Source organism: Phoenix dactylifera, chromosome 5, assembly GCF_051530095.1.
Source record: "Phoenix dactylifera cultivar Ajwa chromosome 5, Ajwa_hap1_PhDact_Kaust_v1.1, whole genome shotgun sequence".
In the NCBI taxonomy this organism is placed as follows: domain Eukaryota; kingdom Viridiplantae; phylum Streptophyta; class Magnoliopsida; order Arecales; family Arecaceae; genus Phoenix; species Phoenix dactylifera.
The window spans coordinates 33,755,824-33,778,664 of record NC_143194.1 but is presented as its reverse complement, the minus strand read 5'-3'; the positions used below and the strand labels follow the sequence as shown (position 1 = coordinate 33,778,664).

General features: G+C 43.4%; 1 protein-coding gene and 1 pseudogene across 7 annotated transcripts; one reads left to right on the top strand and one right to left on the bottom strand.

Annotated features, from left to right (window-relative positions):
* Nucleotides 1-1,387: 1,387 nt before the first annotated feature.
* Nucleotides 1,388-4,539, bottom strand: LOC103715963 (cationic amino acid transporter 5 pseudogene; annotated as a pseudogene). Its single transcript, XR_016413339.1, has 2 exons — nt 2,469-4,539; nt 1,388-2,207 (listed from the first exon to the last, which is right to left on the bottom strand). The product of XR_016413339.1 is annotated as a cationic amino acid transporter 5 pseudogene (transcript).
* A 10,015-nt stretch (nt 4,540-14,554) lies between these two features.
* Nucleotides 14,555-22,359, top strand: LOC103715948 (putative acetyltransferase At3g50280). Of its 6 annotated transcripts, none has more exons than XM_089930927.1 (3): nt 14,555-16,452; nt 19,322-20,943; nt 21,066-22,359. In XM_089930927.1, exons 2-3 carry the CDS (start codon nt 20,359-20,361, stop codon nt 21,891-21,893), a joined length of 1,413 nt encoding a protein of 470 aa, XP_089787053.1. In that variant the 5' UTR covers nt 14,555-16,452; nt 19,322-20,358; the 3' UTR covers nt 21,894-22,359. The 6 variants fall into 6 exon arrangements, 4 of the variants coding, with proteins under 4 accessions (XP_089787053.1, XP_026663848.4, XP_026663846.3 ...); XM_026808047.4 differs by lacking the exon at nt 21,066-22,359 and having other exon boundaries at nt 14,556-16,072; nt 16,175-16,452; nt 19,322-20,294; XR_003387332.4 differs by lacking the exon at nt 21,066-22,359 and having other exon boundaries at nt 14,558-16,452; nt 19,322-19,503; nt 19,626-20,292.
* The last annotated feature ends 482 nt before the right edge of the window (nt 22,360-22,841 follow it).

The window sequence follows — 22,841 nt, the reverse complement described above, 5'->3', positions numbered from 1 at the left end:
CCCCAATTAGAAAAGTCTTTCTTTTTCTTCACGGTTGATGACAATTGTGTTGCTCCAACCATCATTTTTTTTTTCTTCGAAGTCTTAATCTAGTTGACACAGATATTTTTGTAGTTTTATAGCTAGATATTAAATAGTCATTGTCCATAGATAAAGGCCGAAACATATAAGGGGATATATAAATCAACGGTCAACATTATTGTTCATAGTCTACATATTAAAAGCATATGCCGGCAAATATTCACGAAGTTTAAATACAACTTTTAACAAACTTCCATAAAATGTAAGATAAAAATAAAGCTCTCATAATCAAAACGAGGGTTCCTAAGTTAGTGTTGGCTATATCTAACATTATATTAGAAAAAGGAAGAAGGAAACAAATTTGAGACCTTCCAGGGATTTTGGGTCCACCATTTAGAAGATTTAATGGGTGCACCAGTACATGGAAGATTCTCTAGGACATCCATCTTGCTCTTACTGTTTGCTTGGTAATGGGCATGCACAAAGCCAATACCAAATAATTGGGATAATAACTAGTTTTATATTTTTCTGATTATCTTGCTCTTGCTGTTGGAATTACTGAAATCTTTCCTTGTCTGAGATTTGCTGACAGGTCAAGTCAATTTAGCTCTATCTTCTAAAGTGGATCCCAGTCTGGCCAGAGTTCGTTTCTGAAAGCTAACCCAGCTGATAAATAAAAATTGAAGTGGTTTTGGTTGGCTAGACTGCCATTTCAGTGTTTGAGTATTTGTCAAACTTGCCGTAATCCGTAACGTCACAAGTTGGGCGTGCGCCGGCACCTCATATTCGGTTGGTCAGGGTTATTCTTGTGAGAATTGAGGTGAGATTTGATCCCCCCAATCTAATGCAATTCCAGAGTTCGGAGTATCACAGGTTTCTTCATAATATCTTTGGAATTCAAGGCTAGAAATCGTTCCAATTGTAGATGCATTGCATTTAGGGTTAATAATCTAAAAGCTTAATAGACGAAAATAAATGTTTGTTGTGCAAGTCTTCTCCTCGGCATTATTTGAACTTGCCTCGGGCATGGATTGAGGGGACTAGCTCAAATGCATATTTAGAGTGCCTTTGGTTCACCATCAGAATTGGAATACATTAGAACGGAAATTGGAATGGATTGAAACAGAAATCAGAAATACTATATTCTCCAACATATTTGGTTCGTGACTAAAATTAGAATCAAAATATTTTTAAGTAATTTTTTAAAAAAATCAATTAAATAGAAGAGTATTTTTGAAAAATTAATTTTTAAAAGTAAACTTAGAAAAATGGAAGCCGAGATTAGATTTTGGAGGATTGGAGCATTTCCGTTCTTTTCTATAATATAAATGGAAATGAGACTTCCCCCAACCAAATAGCTTGGAGCGGAAGTTATCCATTTCCATTTCTATTCCAGAGTTCCTACTCTTTCTAACCAAATATGCTCCAAGATATATTCAAATGTAATTGAAACTAAATTGAATGAAACTCTTTGATTCCTTGTGTCAGTAACATTTGTTGTTAGGTCCCTAGATCATCTTCTTAAGGTATTTTGTCCCTCGTTAGATCCTCTTATGATGATGTCATCATTTTTCCCATGGTCTCACGGGCACGACATAGACCCTGTCTGGCTTCAAATCACATTTATAGTTCATTGAACCTATCATGCTCGCACTCTCGCATTGAACAAAATACGTCTTACCATATCGAATCCTACGAAGTGTACCATACTGTTCTGATTCGGTACCAGTATATGGTACGAAGGATGTACCGAAACAACATATCTTGCCTGTGCGTACTACTGCTAGTTTTATATTTTTTGGTTGCACTATGCGTACGGAATTAACTTGATACCCCCTGGACTCGTATAAACTTATAATTGATTTATAGTATGACAAATAAAATAAATCTTTGATTAATTGACTCAGTGGAACTCCCAAATATGTGTGCGGCACTACTTAAAGGGAATTGCAGAACTAATTCTGATTAAATGGAATAAATTGGTTATGTTTGCTTACCATCATCATTACTTTGATTGAGGAGACTATCACAAAGCTGTCTCATAGAAGTATTGTTGAGTGCAAATTTTGGCTTGGAGAAATTATGGAATACTTTGCTTGTATTAAGAATTGGCGAGGAAGTGGCAGCTTCTTTTTAGTTGTTAATGGACTTGGATACCCATCTCAGCTATGTCATTGCCGTTCCTGCTGTTAGAGACAATGAAAAATGATAGAATTTTCAGTTCCCACAAGTTCAATTGCTCAAATTCCCTATCAATTAATTTGCAAGAGTCATTTGCGTTATTTATTTTCCACAAAGTTGACTGTCGCCATCCTTCAGCACATTTTGCCATATCTTTTTTCGACATTTTTTTCCATCGACAATGTTCTTTTCTAGTTCCAGATTACTATCCATACAAACATCATATTGCAATTTGGATTTAGATAAAAAGACAAGGAAATAAATACCATTCAGTGTTGCCCTGTTTCAAGGCCCTTCTGCTAATTTCTTCACATCTTCATTCTTCACTGCTTCTACTGAAGTTGGTTTTTCATATTGGCCATGGGCCATGTCATAAGTAGCATGGACTCCAAAGAGCACATAGTAAAGCAGCATTATCAGAGTGCAGATCCCAAACCTAATGAATGCTTGAGCACCTAAAGAGCCCATGAGAAACAGATTGGTTGCAATCGACAAGGACGGCAGCCATGGCACCAGAGGAACCCCCCACACCTTCGGCGTCCGGCACTGCGGCACGAACCATTGGATCCCCAGAGTGCCCACTATCCACAGAGGAACAGTTATCAGATAACCAATCCATCCATGAGGCCTCAGTCCCCAGTAAGCCGAAGTCCCCACGGAAGAAGCAATTATCAGCAGCAGGAAGCTCGACAGCCTTACGAGATGCGAACGAGAGGAGACGCCTCTCATGTAGTATCTCCTCACGAGCAGCGCAGTGGCCATCATCATAAAGATGAAGAGAGTGCTCACAGATAGTATAGGCGTCAAGATATCCAGGCTCGAGAAGAAGGCAATGCAGGCAGCGAAGAAGGTGATCAAAATAGTGGCATAGATCGGTGTCCCAGTCTTCGGGTGGACTAGAGCAAAAAAGGGTGGAATTATGTGACTCCTAGCTATGTGAGTGGTGTACCGAGCCTGCCCGAGGGCGCCGACGAGCAGGACGGTGGTCATCGCCTTGAGAGCACCAAGCGCGATGATGTACTGCGCCCATGTCCACCCGACGCTCTTAAAGGCCAGAGAGTATGCCGCATGTGTATCGATATTCGTATATTTTTGCATCATGCTCAGTGAGAGGGCCATCAGGCAATATATGACCGTGATGATCGACATGGAACCAAGAAGGCCTAGTGGTATGTCCCTCGACGGGTTTCTTGTTTCCTCAGCCATGGTGGCGATGTTATCGAATCCGCCATAGGCGAAGTACACGATTGCAGCTGCTTGGAAGACACCTTGGACGCCATAAGGGAGGAAAGGTTTCAGATTGCTGGTGTTGGCATGGGCAAAACCACCAATCATGACGAATACTATGACGACAACGTGGACAGCAGAAGCAACCCAATTGAAGTAAGAGGTCCTCTTCGTGCTGGTCATGGCGATTGTTGCAGTGACTGCAAGGACGATCACTGCAATCGGGTCCAAGAAATTGAAGCCCTCCGCGAGGTGCGTGTGGATTGTTAACGAGTTCGGGGGGCGGTTCAAGAGGGTTGCCAAGTATGAAGTCCAGGATCTGGCAACCGCCGCGCTGCCGACTATGCTTTCTAGAATCAAGTTGGCTGCTGCTATGAATGCGGCAAAGTCCCCTAGCTCCACTCTAAGGTAAGCAAATGAGCCCCCTGCTACGGGGATTTCCACTGAGAATTCAGTGTAGCAGAAGACGGAGAGCATGGCGGAGATGCCGGAGGCAACGTAGGAGAGGATGATGGCAGGGCCAGCATGATCATGGGCCTCTTGGCCCGTGAGGACAAAGATCCCGGCACCAATGACCGAGCCAAAGCCAAACCAAGTAAGGTCCCACCAGTTGAGGCAGCGCTTCATGTCGTTCTCGCTCTGCTTTCGGAGCTCCCCGAGCTCGGCGGCATCGCTGGATCGACCAAGGAGGCGGTCCTTGAAGCGGTGGTGGGTCTGGCTGAGGGCCGTTCTGTAGGCCGCCCAGCTCTCGAAGGACTTCTCCGGGAAGAAGTCTTCCTTGCTGCATCTCCAGTAGCTCCTTGTTGGGAATTCATCAGCTGATTCTCCCATGGAACCAATAATATTTCTATGGTCACTCTTTGCTGCTTCTGGAATAGAGAGGGTGTGGTTGCATTGGATAAGCCTGTTTTTGTTCTTGGGAGCAGATAAGTTCTTTTTCTTTTTTTCTGGTACAAAGCAGATAAGTTCTCTATGGATTCCAATAAATAAATTTTCTGAGGACTCGGAAGTCAAGAGTGGAAGGAAAACTTCATGGTAGGTAATTAAAATGAAGTTGGAGCAGCCACATGCAAATGGTGGAACCATGTCTGGAAGAAATTGTGGACATATGATAGAAATAGTGCTCCATGCTTGACCATGGTGGGGCTAGACATGGTATTCAAGACTTTGGCGTTGTTACTTTCCAAATTTCTAGCAAAGCTTCTTTGTCTGTAGCTTAGAGACTTTTCTTTCCCTCATAGGTGGCTTGTCGATCCAAAGAATCTCCATTGATGTGCCTGTCTTCTTCTATGACCTTCCCATCATCAAATAATCAGAGATGCTGTTCACACACATATAATTTGCAGTGTTCGGGTTGTATCTTCCGCGCGTAAGAATGATTCACCTTCGTTCGTAACATCACTGGCTGGACTATGCAATGACCGCTTTGAGATCTATGCAGGCGCATCGAAAAAAAGGCTGGAGTGCTTTGAGATCCATGCAGGATGTAATTCAATGGTTGACGTCGCACAAGAAGATCGATCATTCTTTCGTGCGAAACATACAACCCGAACCCCAATTAGAAAAGTCTTTCTTTTTCTTCACGGTTGATGACAATTGTGTAGCTCCAACCATCAATTTTTTTTCTTCTTCGAAGTCTTAATCTAATTGACACAGATATTTTTGTAGTTTTATAGCTAGATATTAAATAGTCAGTCTTAGAGAATGGACAACAGAGATAAAGGCCGAAACATATAAAGGGATACATAAATCAACGGTCAACATTATTGTTCATAGTCTACATATTAGAAACATATGCCGGCAAATATTCATGAAGTTTAATTACAACTTTTAACAAACTTCCATAAAATGTAAGATAAAAATAAAGCTCTCATAATCAAAATGAGGGTTCCTAAGTTAGTGTTGGCAATATCTAGCATTATATTAGAAAAAGGAAGAACGAAACAAATTTGAGGCCTTCCAGGGATTTTGGGTCCACCATTAGAAGATTTAATGGGTGCACCAGTACATGGAAAATTCTTTAGGACATCCATCTTGCTCTTACTGTTTGCTTGGTAATGGGCATGCACAAAGCCAATCCCAAATAATTGGGATAATAACTAGTTTTATATGTTTCTGATTATCTTGCTCTTGCTATTGGAATTGCTGAAATCTTTCCTTGTCTGAGATTTGCTGACAGGTCAAGTCAATTTAGCTCTATCTTCTACAGTGGATCCCAATCTGGCCAGAGTTCGTTTCTGAAAGCTAACCCAGCTGATAAATAAAAATGGTAGTGTTTTTGGTTGGCTAGACTGCCATTTCAGTGTTTGAGTATTTGTCAAACTTGCCGTAATCGGTTAGTCGGTTATTCTTGGGAGAATTGAGGTGAGAGAAGTTTCCACTCTGCCCGTTTGAACCCCCCCAATCTAATGCAATTCCAGAGTTCGGAATATCACAGATTTCTTCATAATACCTTTTGGAATTCAAGATTAGAAATCGTTCCAGTTGTAGATGCATTGCATTTAGGGTTAATAATCTAAAAGCTTAATAGACGGAAACAAATGTTTGTTGGGCAAGTCTTCTCCTCGGCATTATTTGAACTCGCCTCGGGGCATGGATTGAGGGGACTAACTCAAATGCATATTAAGAGTGCATTTGGTTCACCATTGGATTTGGAAGACATTAGAATGGATTAAAATAGAAATCAGAATTGCTATATTCTCCAATATATTTGGCGGAATCAAAATATTTTTAAGTAATTTTTTTAAAAAAAAATCAATTAAATGTAGGGGTATTTTTGAAAAATTAATTTTTAAAAATAAACTTAGAAAAATAAAAATTGAGATTAAATTTTGGAGGATTGGAGCACTTCCATTTTTTTCTATAATATAAATGGAAATGGGACTTCTCCCAACCAAATAGCTTGGAGTGGAAATTATCCGTTTCCATTTCAATTCCAGAGTTCGTACTCTTTCCAAACAAATATGCCTTAAAACATATTCAAATGTAATTGAAACTAAATTGAATGAAACTCTTTGATTCCTTATGTCAATAACATTCATTGTTAGGTCCCTAGATCATCTTCTTAAGGTAGTTTGTCCCTCGTTAGATCCTCTCATGATGATGTCATCATTTTTCCCATGGTCTCATGGACACGACAGAGACCCTCTCCACGTTCTCACTTCCTCCTGTCTTTCCCGTCTGGCTTCAAATCACATGCATAGCTCATTGAACCTATCATGCTCGCACTCTCGCATTGATGGCAACATTTGAAATACTTACCGGCAAAATACATTATATCATATCAAACTAGATGGTACGAAATGTACCGTACTGTTCTGATTCGATACCAACATATGGTACAAAGAATGTACCAATATTTGATATGCTGAATCGATCTGTATATTGGGCATACCGATACAGTAATAGAATGACATTAGTTCGGAGTCCGGTACCGAAACAGCGTACCTTGCTTGCAGGTATATGGAAATACTAGTCTCTTTCTTTTAAAGATTGAGCCAGATTTTGATTCCAAGACTTTGGAATGCTTAGTTTCTGAATTTTCAGCCAGGTCTTTTGGCTTGTTTCAAAGATTCTTCCTTCCGAGCAAGTGGCTGTAAATTTGTAGAATCTCCATTTATGTAGAGACAACTGTTATTTTCCATGTCCCTCTCCCAACCATCCAGATATCCAGTACTCTAAGCTAGATTATGGAGTGTATAATTAGAAAAGCTTTTCTTTTCTTTCACGGCTCATAGCACAGTTATATGAAAGCAAACTTTGGAGCTATCTAAGATGGTGGCGAGTAACATTTCTTGTACACTATTAGAGCTCTAGGCTTATCATAGAGAAGTTATGGTGTTGTTTTAAATTGCTTAATTCAATGGGAAAGCTCCCCTTCTTTTCCGCATCTGGTGTAACGATGGATTCACTTTGCCTGCGTTAAAACGAAACGGGCATACATAGCACTATGGCCTGAACTTACTTGTTTCCTCTATTTTTATACAGATTTTGCAGGTTCCATATAACTACTACTTGGGACGCTTGGGACACAATCTGCAGTCTTTCTGTCCCTTCAAAGGTTCATTTGGTTAGGGTATGTTAGATTGTAGAGTAATCTAATGATTCCTAAAAATCATTTATCTAAAAATGATTGGAGGAAAAAATAAATTTTACCACATCTGGTTGGTGGAAAAAGTACTTCAAAAATGGTATTGGAAAAAGATTACTATATCTGGTTAGAGGTAATCTTATATAGAAATATTGCCAAATTTCCAACATTGCTTTTGAATAAATAATTCAAGTAATAACATTTTTTTATCAATCCATTTGTTGGCTATTTATGACCCATTTATAGAAATGCTGTAAATATTGGCTATTTTGAATATTGAAATATATTTATATGAATTAGTAAATACTTGTAAATTAATTATACATATTTTAGAAAATACATTTCTTATTATCAATAAATTTAGTATATTTTGATATTTAAATAAATATTTTTCATTATTTATTAATAAATATATTAAATATAATATTTATAGATATTGTTAATCAATATATTAATATATTAACATAATTATTATTAATTATATAATATAATTAATATAATATGAGTAAGGCTATTTTAGTTTAAAAAATAATAATTTTATATTACTTTTACTTAGTAATCCAATGTGGAAAAACAAATATCATCTCTCGGTGCTATTTATTTTATCTTCTCTCTTAGAAAAATAAAGATAGGACCCATCATTTATTTTACCATTTCTTTCATCCATTTTTTATACCAAACACGGTAATTTGTTATAAAATTTATTTTTCTATATCAGATTACCGTGAATCAAACGGGCCCTAAGAATAAATTACGATACAAAAGCATATTGAAGAGATAAAATAACCTTAGGTTTTATCTTTTCTATTGCTGCTGATTCAATCTTTTTTTTTTCGGGCACAGCTGAACCAATCCTAAATTAGAAGTCAGGCATAGTGATAGACTCCAGCAACTAAATATGAGGATTGCGCTCGTTGTGAGACTTAACCCAACATCTTATGGCACGAGCTAATGATAGCCATGCACCATCTGTGTCCGCGTTTCCAAAGGCACCTCTCCCTTTCAAGAGGCATAGGGAAATAAGATTTCCATAAAACCAAAGCAAAGAAAATACTTCTATAAGGATTCATGTATCTGAGAATCAAATTTCAGTCTCCAAAATACTAGATCATGAATTTAGGAAATGCGTTTAGTCTAAGAAAGATGTCGAAATTTTTGAACTCCCTGAATCTTCAATTGGTTTACCATAATTTACATCATATCTTAAACCACTGGGAGATTTTTATCAGATATTTCTGGACAGTGCTACAATGCACTGATTGAGTGCAATGCTTCTGGACGGACAAAGTTGTCATGTCTGGTCTCTTCTGAAAAAGAAAAGATAAAAAAAAGGCAGATGTTTGTGTCTGGTGTTTGCAGTGGAGTTACTGAAAGAAAACCCAGCTATGAGAGACTGACATTTTTGATTAGCAACAAGTAACTGATGTAGAATCTTGCTCTTCGTCCCTTCGAGAAGGTAAGTTAAGCTATTAAAGCTTGTTTAAGAGAAGAGAGAGATTTATTTTCTCATCAGGGGGTCGGATATATCCTTTTAAGAATCGGGCATCATGACTGGCTCAATTATGGATAATGAGCTCTGAGGAAAAGCAGACGAAATGGGTTTTATAACTACTCTGATAAAATTGAGAATCAAATTTCCATTCTTTGCATACATGTATGATTAAGAAATAGGAAATGAATTTAGTCTATGGGTCTGTTTGGGTGTTCTGGAATCAGACCTGTCGACCAGCCTAGCCGATAATTTTTTAAGGGTTCATCCAAATCCCAATCTAAGTCGCAACCAATACTGAAGACCTATTTTTTTTTTCCCTTCTGCAAACTTGGTTGTTGGGTTTATCTGGATATATGCTCAAATAGGCTGCCCAATTCAGTAGAAAATCCAGCACAGCTGAACGGTTACCTAAATAGACCAAATAGCTTTTTTTTTCCCAATTGAGCAGATTTATTATACAAATCTCAATCATCTATATTGCATTTTAAACCCCCAGAATATATATATATATATATATATATATATATATATATATATATATATATTGGACGATGGTCAAAAATAAGCTATTGATGGATCCACATCTCGCTTAGACACGGACAAGCCAACTTGCACCTTTGACATAAAGATGTTGGTATCTCTACTGCAGAATGGAGGTTTTTTATTTGTGCGTGCGTGTCTAGATGGTCTACTGAAATAGTGGCTCGATAAATGATTACTGTCAATTTATAATCAATTTATTCCTTAATAGGTATATATCAAATAATTTGAGGCCCATCACTTAGTTCAATAGGAGATTTTAGTGGGTATCGCAATATATGGAAGAATTTTTAGGGCAGGAATTTTGTTCTTACTACTGGTGAATGATGATCCTTCCAAATAGTTGAGATATGGAGGTTATGGTTTTGATTATCTTTGCCCTTGCTAGGCAAAAAGCACAACTGAATTCAATGACATTGAATGGTTTTTCGACGAATTGATCAGGCCTTGTCCAATCCTTAGTCCCCTGAGAGCCTAAAAGGATTAAATAATCTGCTAATTGGTCATTTTTCAAACCAATCCAAATCTTTCAAAATCGGTCACATTTCTCGAACAGAACAGAGTTTCTTGGCATGGCTAGCTCTTAACTAATATGGCATATCCATCCTATTGAAGAAACGAAAATTTTTAGACAAACATCCCATTCCAACTCAGCTGCCGCCGGATGTCCTGAACGGCGAGCACAACGACAGCGTTAGACTTCTTGTCGTAGACGCCACTTGCGTGCAAAGGTGGATGGAGATCGGAAAAAAAAATGTTTCAGAAAAAATATTAAAATATTTTTTGTTTTGAAGAAAAATAATAAAAAAGTTAGGAAGAAAAAGGGTTGAGTCAGCTTTCTCCCGCTTAGCCAAATCAGAATAGTAAATAATAAAATATCTTAGGCCCAGATGAGAAGAGAGGAGGTCGACAATACTCTGATTCGGTGGACAGGAGGGAGTTCCGAGAGTTTGTGGAGAGGAATGGGCTGGTGGACCTCGGCTACTCTGGACCTCGTTTTACTTGGTGTAACAATCAATCTGGGCAAGCTAGAGTGTGGGAGCGGATCGACAGGGCCATTGCATCCCCAGATTGGATTCAGCGTTTTCCGGCCTACCAGGTTAGTCATCTAGCTCGGATTGCTTCTGACCATTGTCCTCTCTTGATATCGACAGTGTCGGGATCTGTGCATCATAGCCCCTTCCGCTTTGAGAAGTTGTGGTTGTCATATCCCCAGTCCTGGGAGATAGTTAGGGAGGTGTGGAGGGTGCCAGTACGAGGTGACGCTATGCAGAGGGTGTCACGCAGGTTGGAGCTCACCAAACGCCGTCTTCGGCGTTGGAACCGGGAGACCGTCGGTAATATCTTCAGGAGGCTAGAGGAGGTAGAGGCAGCGATATCGGACGCCCAGGGGCGGGAGGATCGAGGGGAGGTGCTTTCGGAGGCTGATCTGGCGGACCTGCGGCGATCATTGGCCTCCCATCATTCCTTGTTGCGGCAGCAGGAGATTTTTTGGAGACAGAAGTCCAGAATTCAGTGGGTTAAGGATGGTGACCGGAACACTAGCTTTTTTCACCGATCCACAGTCATCAGAAGGCAGAGGAATATGATCCGCTCCTTGAGGGTTGGGGCGGGCCACCGTGTGGAGGAGGACTCGGCAGTTAGGCAGGTGTTATTTGAGTTCTTCAGGTCTAGATGGACTGAGGAGGGGGGGATAATTGAGACGGGAGTTCTCCCACGGTCGGAGTTCAGAGTGGAGGAGTCAGAGAACACAGCCTTGATTCAGCCAGTGACGGAGTTGGAGGTGCAGGAGGCAGTTTGGGGGCTCGCAGAGGACAAGGCCCCTGGTCCGGATGGTTTCCCTCCATTTTTCTTTCGTAGATATTGGTGCATTATTCGGAGGGCAGTGGTGGAGGCAGTACAGCTTTACTTTAGCCGAGCTGGCATGGCAGATGACTGGAAGGCCACCTTCATCACCTTGATACCGAAGCATCCCGATGCTTCGGAACCGAGTCATTACAGACCCATTAGTTTATGCAACACCCTGTATAAGGTGGTGGCGAGGATCATGGTGGGGAGGATGAGGCACCTTATGCCACGTATCATTAGTCAGGAGCAGGGAGCCTTTGTGGGAGGGAGGAGCATCTCAGACAACATTTTGCTGGCCCAGGAGATGATGGGGGATCTGCAGCGAGCCTCGAGGAGGCAATGCTTGATGGCAGTGAAATTAGATATGGAGCGTGCCTATGACCGGATCCGATGGGATTTTCTGCGGCGGGCACTAGAGAGTTTTGGGTTCCACCAGGTTTGGATTGATTGGATTCTTGGATGTGTGCATGGGCCTAGCTTCTCCATTTTGATCAACGGCTCACCATCGCCCTTCTTTCGTGCTACTATGGGGCTACGTCAGGGATGTCCTCTGTCCCCGTTTCTATTCATTATTTGCTCTGATGTGCTTTCCCGAGCTTTGCACACTGCTTGTGGGAATCGGGGGCTGGCACCCTACTGTCCAGCCCCGGGTTCCCAACCTATCTCTCATTTACTATTTGCAGATGACTGCCTTCTACTTGCTAGGGCGAGGGTGTCGGACGCCAGAGCCCTCCAGGGCGTGCTATCCGATTATTGTGTGATGTCTGGGCAGAGGGTCAATCTACACAAGTCCGCCATCTTCTTCAGCCCAAGCACTGTGGGGAGGGTGCGCCGGGAGATCAGGGCGACATTGGGGATACAGGAGCAGACAGGGGCTCTGGTGTATCTTGGGGTTCCCATCACAGGGAGGAGATTACGGGTGGCAGAGTGCTCTACCCTACTGGAGAGGGTGCGGAGCAGATTAGAGGGATGGAGGGCATCATCACTTTCTATGATGGGGAGGTTGACATTGATCAGGTCAGTTCTATGTTCCATGCCTTTTTATCTGATGGCTCATACAGTAGTGCCGAAGACTGTGCTGGTGGGGATTGAGCGGCTCATGCGGAGCTTTCTTTGGGGCTCCTACGGAGGGGGGCATGGGATACATCTGGTGGCCTGGGAGAGGGTGTGTCTACCACTGCGGGAGGGCGGGCTGGGGGTGCAGTCACCCCTGGTGCGACGCGAGGCCCTATTGGCACGGAGGGCGGCACAGTTTGTCCTGGAGCCGCATGGTCACTGGAGCCAGGTTATGATAGCCAGGTACAGCCGGGCGGGCCTTGAGGGTCAGGGGATAGCCCGGCGGAGGAGATCCTTTATGTGGCGAGAGATTGAGAGGCATGTGCCTATGGTCCTAGCGCATTCGAGGTGGCTGATCGGTGATGGACGGAGTATTGATGTGCTGGCGGACCCATGGGTGGATGCACTTCCCTTGAGACTATGGCCGACGACTCTCTGTGCTGAGGCGGGGGAGGGTCTCCGAGTTTCCGATCTGCTCCGACCAGGAGGAGCCGAGTGGGATAGTGACAGGCTGGGCCAGCTGTTTGGAGAGCATCTAGTAGAGCGGGTCTGGTCGATTCCCCTTCCGGGGTCAGGAGGTCCAGATGTCAGAGTCTGGAGCACCACCAGTAGAGCGAGCATTGGGGTCGGCGATGTTACCCGGCTTATTCAGCCAGGTTCACAGTCGGGGCTAGATTGTGGTTGGGTGTGGAGGTTTGGGCTACACCAGAGGGTTGCTCTTTTCCTCTGGAAGGTGGCCTGGGCGCGATTGCCGACATGCTCAGAGCTGTGTAGACGAGGTATGGGCCTTTCACCCTTATGCCCGGACTGTGGGGTGGACGAGTCGGTGGATCATGTTCTATTCCACTGTGCATGGGCGAGAGGTGTTTGGAGGCTGACTGGGATACCGGAGGATACCTGGAGGAGTAGGGAGTTTTACTTGGAGGAGGTTCGGCTTTGGGCGGGTTCTACTCAGATGCGGGGATCGGCTATTAGGGCGTCCTGCACAGCGTACCAGATATGGCTGGCCAGGAACGCCCGGGTGTTTTGTCAGCGTCGGCTGTCCCTACGGTTTGTGATGGAGCGGGCCTGTGCTCAGGCGACAGAGATTATCCAGGCAGAGCCAGCTCATAGACCTTTGATAGCTCGGGACATCTGGGGATCCCATAGTGCTTCGGCAGCTCCACACAGGGTATTCTTTACCTGGGAGCCCCCACCCCCGAGTTTCCTCAAGGTCAATTTTGATGGTTCAGTCTTGGACGGTGGTAGGAGGGGAGGGGCCGGTTTTGTTGTTAGGGGCCCGAGGTCGGATGTGGTGGCAGCAGGGGGCCGTCAGATTTTTGATATCTCTGTCCCAGGGGCAGAGTTGCGAGCGGCCTGGTTGGGCTTGTCCTATGTGCGGCGAGTACTTCGGGCGAGTTCGGTCCTTCTGGAGGGCGACTCGGCTACGGTGATCAGCTGGATTCGTAGGGGCCCGGTCGGTCACGGAGATGCTCATCCTCTGCTTCGTGACATATGGATGATGGTGAGGGAGGGTGTTACGCTACAGGCTATGCATGTATATCGTGAGGCCAATGGGGCGGCCGATTGGGTGGCCGCGTTTGTTGCGAGCCACTCTGGAGGCACCCTATGGGCTGGGGAGAGAGAGATGCCCGGAGCTCTTCGGGACATTTTGTATTCTGACTCTTTAGGGTGTATTCGTACCCGTGAGGTATGAATAACCCGCTTAAGCAAAAAAAAAATAATAAAATATCATTTCTTAAAAAATTAAAAAAAAGGAAGAAGGCTGGTACTTAGAGGCTACATGCTAATCTATTGAGATAAAAATATTTTAAATATCTAGATTTTTTTTTTTTTAACCACCGATTCACGCTCATTTTGCATGAGCATGGATAGCTACATTACTAGCAAGAAAGTTACATAAAAAAAAAAAGCAAAAGGTCCATAAAAATTCTTCAAAATGATGAGCAGCAAATAAAGCGACCTAAGCAGTAGCTTTGTTCATCTTCAGAAATACATGCCTGATCTAGAAAGCACTCCTGGGGTGCCAGTCATATATTGGCTAAACGCCATATTTCCTAATTTTATATAAAATATTATATATATATATATTAAAAAAAACCCTACCTACGAATCTTTAGTTAATTTTCCCGACAAGTTAATCCGAACTCGATTTCGCCTTCCGCCCTCTCCTCCTCCTTTCTCCTACTCGCCCTCTCGCCGGACGACGACGGCGATGGCGTCGTCTGTCACCGCTGTCCTCCACCTAGGATGGACCTTCTCCAGTTCTCAAGCGGCGTTCTTTGCAGATCCAATAAAATTATTGAAAAATTTAATTTAACTGATATTTTTGAACAGCAGTGTCGTCTTCCCAAACTCGGAGCCCCCAAGACAAGGCCAAGGCGGCCCGAGGATGCACCATCCCCAGTTCCCTCCACCGGCTCTCTCTCGCCACACCGCCCTCCTTCCAAATCCGTTCAAGATCGATTGCCATGGATTTCGCAGGACCTCCCATGCCTGCGGTCTAACTATTGTTCCTTCGCTCACCTATAACTCTTTGCTTTTTGTCCATGCACATAACTGCGACAACAACCAAAGCCAAAGCACTCGCCCGCTTCCATCCTCCCAAACTCAAACCAAGCTCTGGGAGTCCAGAATCGAGCTTCAACTGCGGAAGAGCAACTACCAGAAGTGCATCTCCTTGTACTACCAAATCGTAGATGAACTCATCGCGCCGAGCCCAGCGACAGTAGTCCATGTCCTCATGGCCTGCTCCTCGCTGTCAGACCTCAAAAACTTGAGGCTCGTGCACAATGACATCTTACGCCTCAAACTGGAGTCCCATAGCTCCGTCGCTGCTGGCCTACTAGATGGCTACTTCAAATGTGGATTGCCTGAGGCAGCGCACCGGCTGTTCGACACAATGCCTCGCAGAGATGTTGTTTCTTGGACCATTGTCATATCCCATAGTTACAAAAGCGGGAACTTTGACGAGGCGATTCATTATTTTAGAGCGATGATCGATGAAGGTGTGTCTCCAGATGATGTTGCTCTTGTTAGCATCTTGTCAGCTTTGAAACATTGTGGTCGGCTAAGGCATGGCTCCGAGGTCCATGGCTACTTGATGAGAAGGTTTGGTAAATTAAGCAAAGCTACTATCAGCTCACTGGTAGATTTCTATGCCAAGCTTGGTAGGATGGATTGTGCGGATCGGTTTTTGAGTCAAACCATCGAACCTAATGTTGTGGCCTGGACCGCATTGATGACAGGCTACACTCGTGTGCAAGATATGAATGGCGCCTTGCAGACATACCTGAAGATGGTTAGTTCTCACATTGTACCAACTGAGAGGACCATCAGTTGTGCTCTCGGAGCTGTTTCCAAACTGGGTTTTCTTCGAATTGGGACTCAGATCCATGGATATATAGTTAAAAGACAGTTTGAGTTGGATGATCATATTTTGAGCGGTCTGATTGACATGTACAGCATATGTGGGGCTCCCTCCTATATTTGTCGGCAGCTCTTTGATCAAATGTTCATTAAAAATGTGGTGTCTTGGACCACCATGATATTGGCCTATGGCCGCAGTGGAGAAGGGCATGCCGCACTCCAACTATTTAATGACATGCAAGCAGCAGGTGTTTGTCCGGACTCTGTTGCTTTCACAGCAATCCTTTCTGCATGTAGTTCGTCCAGTATGTTACATGATGGATTAAGCTACTTTAATTCGATGATTCTAGATTACACGATGAAGCCAAGGGAAGAGCACTATGCTTGTTTGAGAGGTTTGCTTGCAAAGGATGGGAGATTAAAAGAAGCATATGAAGCAATTGAAAGTACAGCTTTGAGAGATGACAAGGGCACTTGGGAGGCCTTCTTGGGGGCTTGCAGGGTTCATGGGAATACAAGTTATGGTGAAATTGCCGCAACAAAACTCGTTGAGTTAGAGTCAGATAATTCTACAGCCAGCACTGTGGGATCAGATGACGCTGGTAGCTTACTGACTTCATAATCACAGGTAATATGCTATTCTTTAAATTTTCTCATGCAAATACACACGTGCCTTCACATTAAGGATATTCTATTAATGTTGAAATGAGAAAGTTTTCCCGCTCTGCATTACCTGGATCATGCTTCGAAAGAAAGAGAAAAAAAAATGGTTAAAGACAATAAAATATATAGTATAAATAAGTTGGAGGAGAGAACGAAAGAATACCTTGTGATGGGGGGGAACAAACAACTCAATGACTTAGCTGAGAATCCATTTATCGAAAGAATGCCTTACATATTTAGCCCCAGGTGATCGATCATTGAAATCGCCCTTAATGGAGTTGACAGTTTTTTCTTGAGGAAATAATAACCCTATGTATCTAAACCCTTTCCTAGCAGTCATCAGAACTCTGAAAGCACAATTTCAAAGGCTTTCCTATCAAGAAGCATTTAACCTTCATGCAGGATCGGCCTTTTAAGCCCATTAAGAGAGAAGGGGCTTTAGAATAGAAGTTATCAAAGGCATTTGCCCCTGAGAGAAATGTCTAATGTCAGCTTTCATGGATTTCACTTAACAAATATAGACCTTCTGAGAGACCTATCGAGCAACCCACATTGAAAAGACTCCTTTTACAATTATAGTGCTCAAGCTTGTGTTTGTATTTCTAATAGAACTTTTGTTTAATGTTTATTCACATTGAGAAGTATAGACTATTTGATTAAAAGATTTGTTAAATTCTTATCATGCTAGTTGCTATGTTTGGTACCACATTGCTTTGTTGGTGCTAGTTTCTGAGACAGAACTAACAATAGGATGTAATAAATGTAGTTTGCTATGTTCATCAATATTAACATGGATGTCCAAGATGAGTCTAGCATGCTGATTTTTAACATTTAAAGCTTATGGATGCTAGATTTCAATAGCATTGAATTTAGTCTAGAATAGACATTTCAAGGTACAGGCTCTCGTTTTCTTTCATTAGTGTGTTAAGGTATGCTTTGAAGAACTAGACAATCTAGAGTTGAATCGATATTTCCACTATCCGCAATATACTGGCGTTAAGCAGTGAAGAATATACATGCATATAAGATTATTGTTGCAATAATGGGATTGTTGAGGTGGATGTGTTAAAATTAGGCAGGTGATGGGTTGGGCATTTTGAACTTGAGAAGTTCAACTAGCAGTATTTGAGATGGTAGTTAACATGTCCAAAGAAGTTTGAAATGTCAAGCTTGGATTTCTGCTGCTGCAGATACCAAAGATGACTTGCATGAGAGATGTAAGTAGGGATTTATAATGACTGCTTTGACTAAGATGTAGAAGAAATGTCCAGCAAATCAAACAAATCAGATGAGCATTATTGATCATCATTACTATGAAAAATGGTAGTTTTAGGTTTTGTATTTAAAGAAAACTTACCTTGAGGATGAAGGACTCAAACTATGTTCCATGCATCTCTTACAGGGAGGTTAAGCAAACAAGCTAATGCTATTCCTGACTTCCATATTTCCTTAGGAAGCTGTGGTAATTGCTAAAGCTCATATACTTTGAAGAAGCTCTAGCATCATTGTCCCAGAAGTGCCATACGTGGCTTGCTCCTAAGGATTTGAAATTGTACACTAGTAGACTACAATGGTGTCATGTACAAAAAAAAGAGGGGGCTAAAATGGTGTTTGACTGTGACATTTTCCTGTTATCATAATCATAGTATCCCATTCTCCAGTTACCTTCAGATGACGGATGCCAATCAACTTGTTCTGTAAATGCTTTCTGCATCCCACTTTCCACGGATTTTACCATAATTCCACCAATAACATCTCATGCCAAGCTAATTTGAGACAGCAACTTTGATTAAAGGGAATGTAAATTTTCCAAAGATTTGATCTATATATAGATCGTCAAAGTCAAATGCTCATAAATCACAAAATCTGCATACCCTATCACAAGATGATATATCAACATGACTGAGAAGCTGATTCAGGTTTGCTTCGTTTTTAGGAATTCTTGCACATGATTTAGGAGAGGGTTGCAGATCAATAAACCCAGGAGCAATTAAGTCAAAAAGAGAAAAATGGAACATTTGAAGCATCAAGAACTGAAAGGCTCTTAAGAATTTCAAATTTCAGTGCTTGAAATATTATATCGACCAACATCAGAGTGGATCTGTTCTGATTGTGAGTTTAATGTAGCCCAAGCAAGGGAGAGCTCCTTAGGGTCAACCTATAAAAGAGTTTCTTTTCCCCCTCCTTTTTTTTTCCTTTTTTTTGTTGGTAGATAGTGTTGAAAACATCTCACAACCAGAGATGGACTGCATAGCCTAGCGAATCTGTAGGACCAAAATAGGCAAACCCAAAAAGGATTTCAGAATCATCAAACAAAAAGATAAAAATTCTTCTGTTTCTTGCCACAAGAGGACATCATTTTTCCCATGTTTTAATTAAAATAAAATATTCCATCTTAGGACCATGAAATTACTGAACATGTATAGTATGGACTGTTCTTTTTATTTATATGGGCATCTGGAAATCATGCAAAACCAATCCCAAATGCACTTTTTGAAAAAAAAAATTCTTTAGAAAAAATTTATGGTCATGTACAATGAATACCACAATAGTGGCAAAATTAGCATTTACTCAACTATGTCCATTGCTTTTCATGATTTGTAACTAGTTCTGCTTGATTACCCCTTTTTTTTGTGTGTCGGCCACATCAAATTCCAACAATTTAGTAGACAGCAAAACTTTCCTTGCCAATGTAGGCATTCGCCATTCATTGTGCATGGTGGTGGGTGGGTGGGTGCTCCGTATACTTGACCTGGCGGCCAAATGATACTTTATAATGTTAGTATTTACATACTAAAATATGAGCATTTTTTACTCAAAAAACAAGTTCACAGACCTTGGCCAAGTCGTGCAAGACTTCGTTGGCTGGGGAACATTTCGACACCAACCTGATTTTCTGGGTCCAAGCTGCAAAAAGAAGCACGTAGCCTGCACGCTGCCGTCGACCAGGCAATAAAGGCAGTGTCAGTCTTCATCTCTCCGTCGAGGCCCCTGAGCTGCTTCCTCCCCCGAGTAGGTACTTCCGAAGTAATTTTTCTGGCTGAATGGATCGCAGTATCAGAGGTTTTCATATTATGAGAATTCATGGGCTTCTTGCATCGGGGGTATTCCAATTGAAGAGAAATAATTTGTATGCAGGAAGAACGTGGTGCAGGTACCCATCTCGTTTGAAAATTTCAGGTAGAACAGCCATCTCTTTCTTTATTTCTTTCTTTCGGCTTTTGCAGACCTAGGGAAACAACTTTACCTCGTCCTCTCTTGACCAGGTAGGGTGACTTGTTGAGTGTAGTAGGTTTGATATTTTTTACTCTTTTTATTAAGTTGAGCAAGCTTGACGGACTTAGTTATAAGCATAAATTAAAGTAAATTATAATTTTTTTTGGAGATTAAAAATAAATTATACTTATACTCAACAGGCTTATCTCTCTAAAATTTACGTTAGTCAAACCGATTATTTTAAATGAGATTCAAATATCAAGTGAGAAAAATTTTTGATACTCACTAAATTAACTTTATGCAATATAACAATCATTCAAAAAAAAATGTATGAATCATTCTCCTTATTTAGGGGTAATTTTATTGGATTTTATATCTTATGAGGTTTAAACGTCAATCTCATTCAAGATTTAGTAATTTATTTTATAAATTATTTAGGTAAGAAATCACCGAGAAACTGCATCCGGTCCACCTACCGTACCTAAACCCAAACACGCGATCCGAAACCCAAGCACGTGAAACCCCGTCGGTCGTAGGCTGAGGATGTTATTTATGTGAAGGAGTTGAGGACAGACAGGATGTAGAGACAACGGTGGACAAGAAACCGCATTCAGAAAACTGCGGCGGCGGCTGGCACTTTAGGTTGGCCAACGCAATGCCTTCGCCTCCACATCCAGTCCACCACCTCTCCACATGCACGGTGAAACCCCCACCACTCCCTCCCAAGCGCTTCCACCTGACGCCATGGGATCTCGTCATGTTCTCCTGCCATTACATCCAAAAGGGCCTCCTCTTCGCCAACCTCCCGCCTTCCCTCTCCACCGACCAAATCATCGACCGCCTCAAATCCTCCCTCTCCACGGCTCTCCTTCATTTCTATCCCCTCGCCGGCCGTTTCGTGACCGAAGAGGCGCGCGATGAGAACCAGAAGGTGACCGGCATCTTCTGGTCCATCGATTGCAACGGAGAAGGCGCGGAATTCATCCACGCCATTGCTCGCGAAGTTACAGTCTCCGACGTGCTATCCCCTTCCGACGACGTCCCCTCCTTCGTCCAATCCTTCTTCCCCCTTGACGGTGCCGTCGACCATGACGGCCACGCTCAACCGCTGCTCGCCGTCCAGCTCACCGAGCTGGCGGATGGCATCTTCATCGGATGCTCCTTCAACCATGCCGTTGGAGATGGCACCTCCTACTGGAACTTCTTCAACGCATGGACCCAGATCACCCGGACCAAAGGAGTCGCCGCCCTCTCTCGCCCTCCTGTTTACGACCGCTGGTTCATCGACGGCTATGATGCTCCTTCAACCATGCCGTTGGAGATGGCACCTCCTACTGGAACTTCTTCAACGCATGGGCCCAGATCACCCGGACCAAAGGAGTCGCCGCCCTCTCTCGCCCTCCTGTTTACGACCGCTGGTTCATCGACGGCTATGACACCCCTCCCGTCAAACTACCCTTCTCCCACCCTGATGACTTCATCGAGAGATTCTCTCCACCTCCCCTCCGGGAGAAGATCTTCCACTTCTCAGCCCAGTCCATTGCCCAGCTGAAAGCCAGAGCCAACCAAGCGCGCGGCACCAACTCCATCTCCTCTTTCCAAGCTCTTTCCGCCCTCGTGTGGAGGTCCATCACCAGAACCCGCAACCTGCCGCCCGACCAGAAGACGAGCTGCAGAATGGCCGCCCAGAACCGGGCCCGGTTGAGCCCGCCCCTCTCGCCCGACTATTTCGGCAACTCGATGTACCCCATCATTGCCACGACGACGGTGGGCGAGCTATTGAACCACGACCTTGGGTGGGCCGCCTGGCTGCTGAATCGGACCGTGGCGGAGCACGACGACAGCGCGATCCGGGACAAGTTGAGGGCCTGGATGGCCCGGCCCGTGGTGTACCGGCTAAGCATGTTCGACCGGTTCAGCGTGATGATGGGGAGCTCGCCCCGGTTCGACGTGTATGGGTGCGAGTTCGGGTGGGGGAAGGCGGTGGCGGCGCGGAGCGGGAGCGCGAACAAGTTCGACGGGAAGGTGACGTCGTACTCGGGTTGGGAGGGAGGGGGGAGCGTGGATCTGGAGATTTGCCTGGTTCCCGAGTCGATGAGCGTGCTGGAGTCGGACGAGGAGTTTAGGAGCGCCGTTTGTCCTCCGTTAGAGCTGGGGATGCTGCTGCAAGGCACCAACCAGTACCCTTAATAATGGTACTCGTGCAAGGCGAATAGAGCATCATTTTTGGTGTTGAACACTAAGAAAATCTTATGGACGTCCTACTTTGGCGATTGATTTAAAGATATATTATTTTCTAATTTTGTTGAATATATTCATACTAGATGAGTATAAATTATCTAATTAATTAAAAAATAAAGCATACTTAAGTTTCTGATTAGCTTGTACTGGTGACACAGCGTAACAATTATTATGCAATATTTTGTTAGCCGATTTTCGTCCCAAGAATCTCGGATCAGGAAAAACAGTGCATTTTTACCGTCGTAAGCGTGTCCCGTAGCTCTTTCATTTCTCTTTCCTACACAATTCCATGTCCTTATTTACCCTCTTTCCTCCATAATACTGTGTAATTTTATTTACTTAATGAACTTCATCTGAGTATTTTACCAGATTTCATTTTGAAAATACCTTAGAAGTGAAATCTACTTATCTCATTTGTTGTGGGATGGGGTTCCCAGTTTAGTCCCACATCGGCTAATCAGCGGAAAGGTCTGTGCCTTAAATGGGGGGCTCAATAACCTCTCCTTACCGAGGGCCCTTTTGTAGGACAAAACCGTGAGGGTAGGGGTAGTACCTCCGCGGCCCCCCGCGCCGTCAGGGCTCGGCGGTGACTGTCATTGGGCCACGGCCCTGGGCGACCTCCCGCCGAGACCCGAAGCGGCAATCCCAGAGCGGACAATACCTCGGCAAGGACGCGGATGCTTTCCCTGCTCGGCCGGTGTGTGGGCTGGTGTCGGGGTTCCGACCCCGCATCAGATGGCGCTAGAGGAAGGGCCCCGGCCACGCACAGACCTTCCCGCTGGGGGGGCTGTGTTGTGGGATGGGGTTCCCAGTTTAGTCCCACATCGGCTAATCAGCGGAAAGGTCTGTGCCTTAAATGGGGGGCTCAATAACCTCTCCTTACCGAGGGCCCTTTTG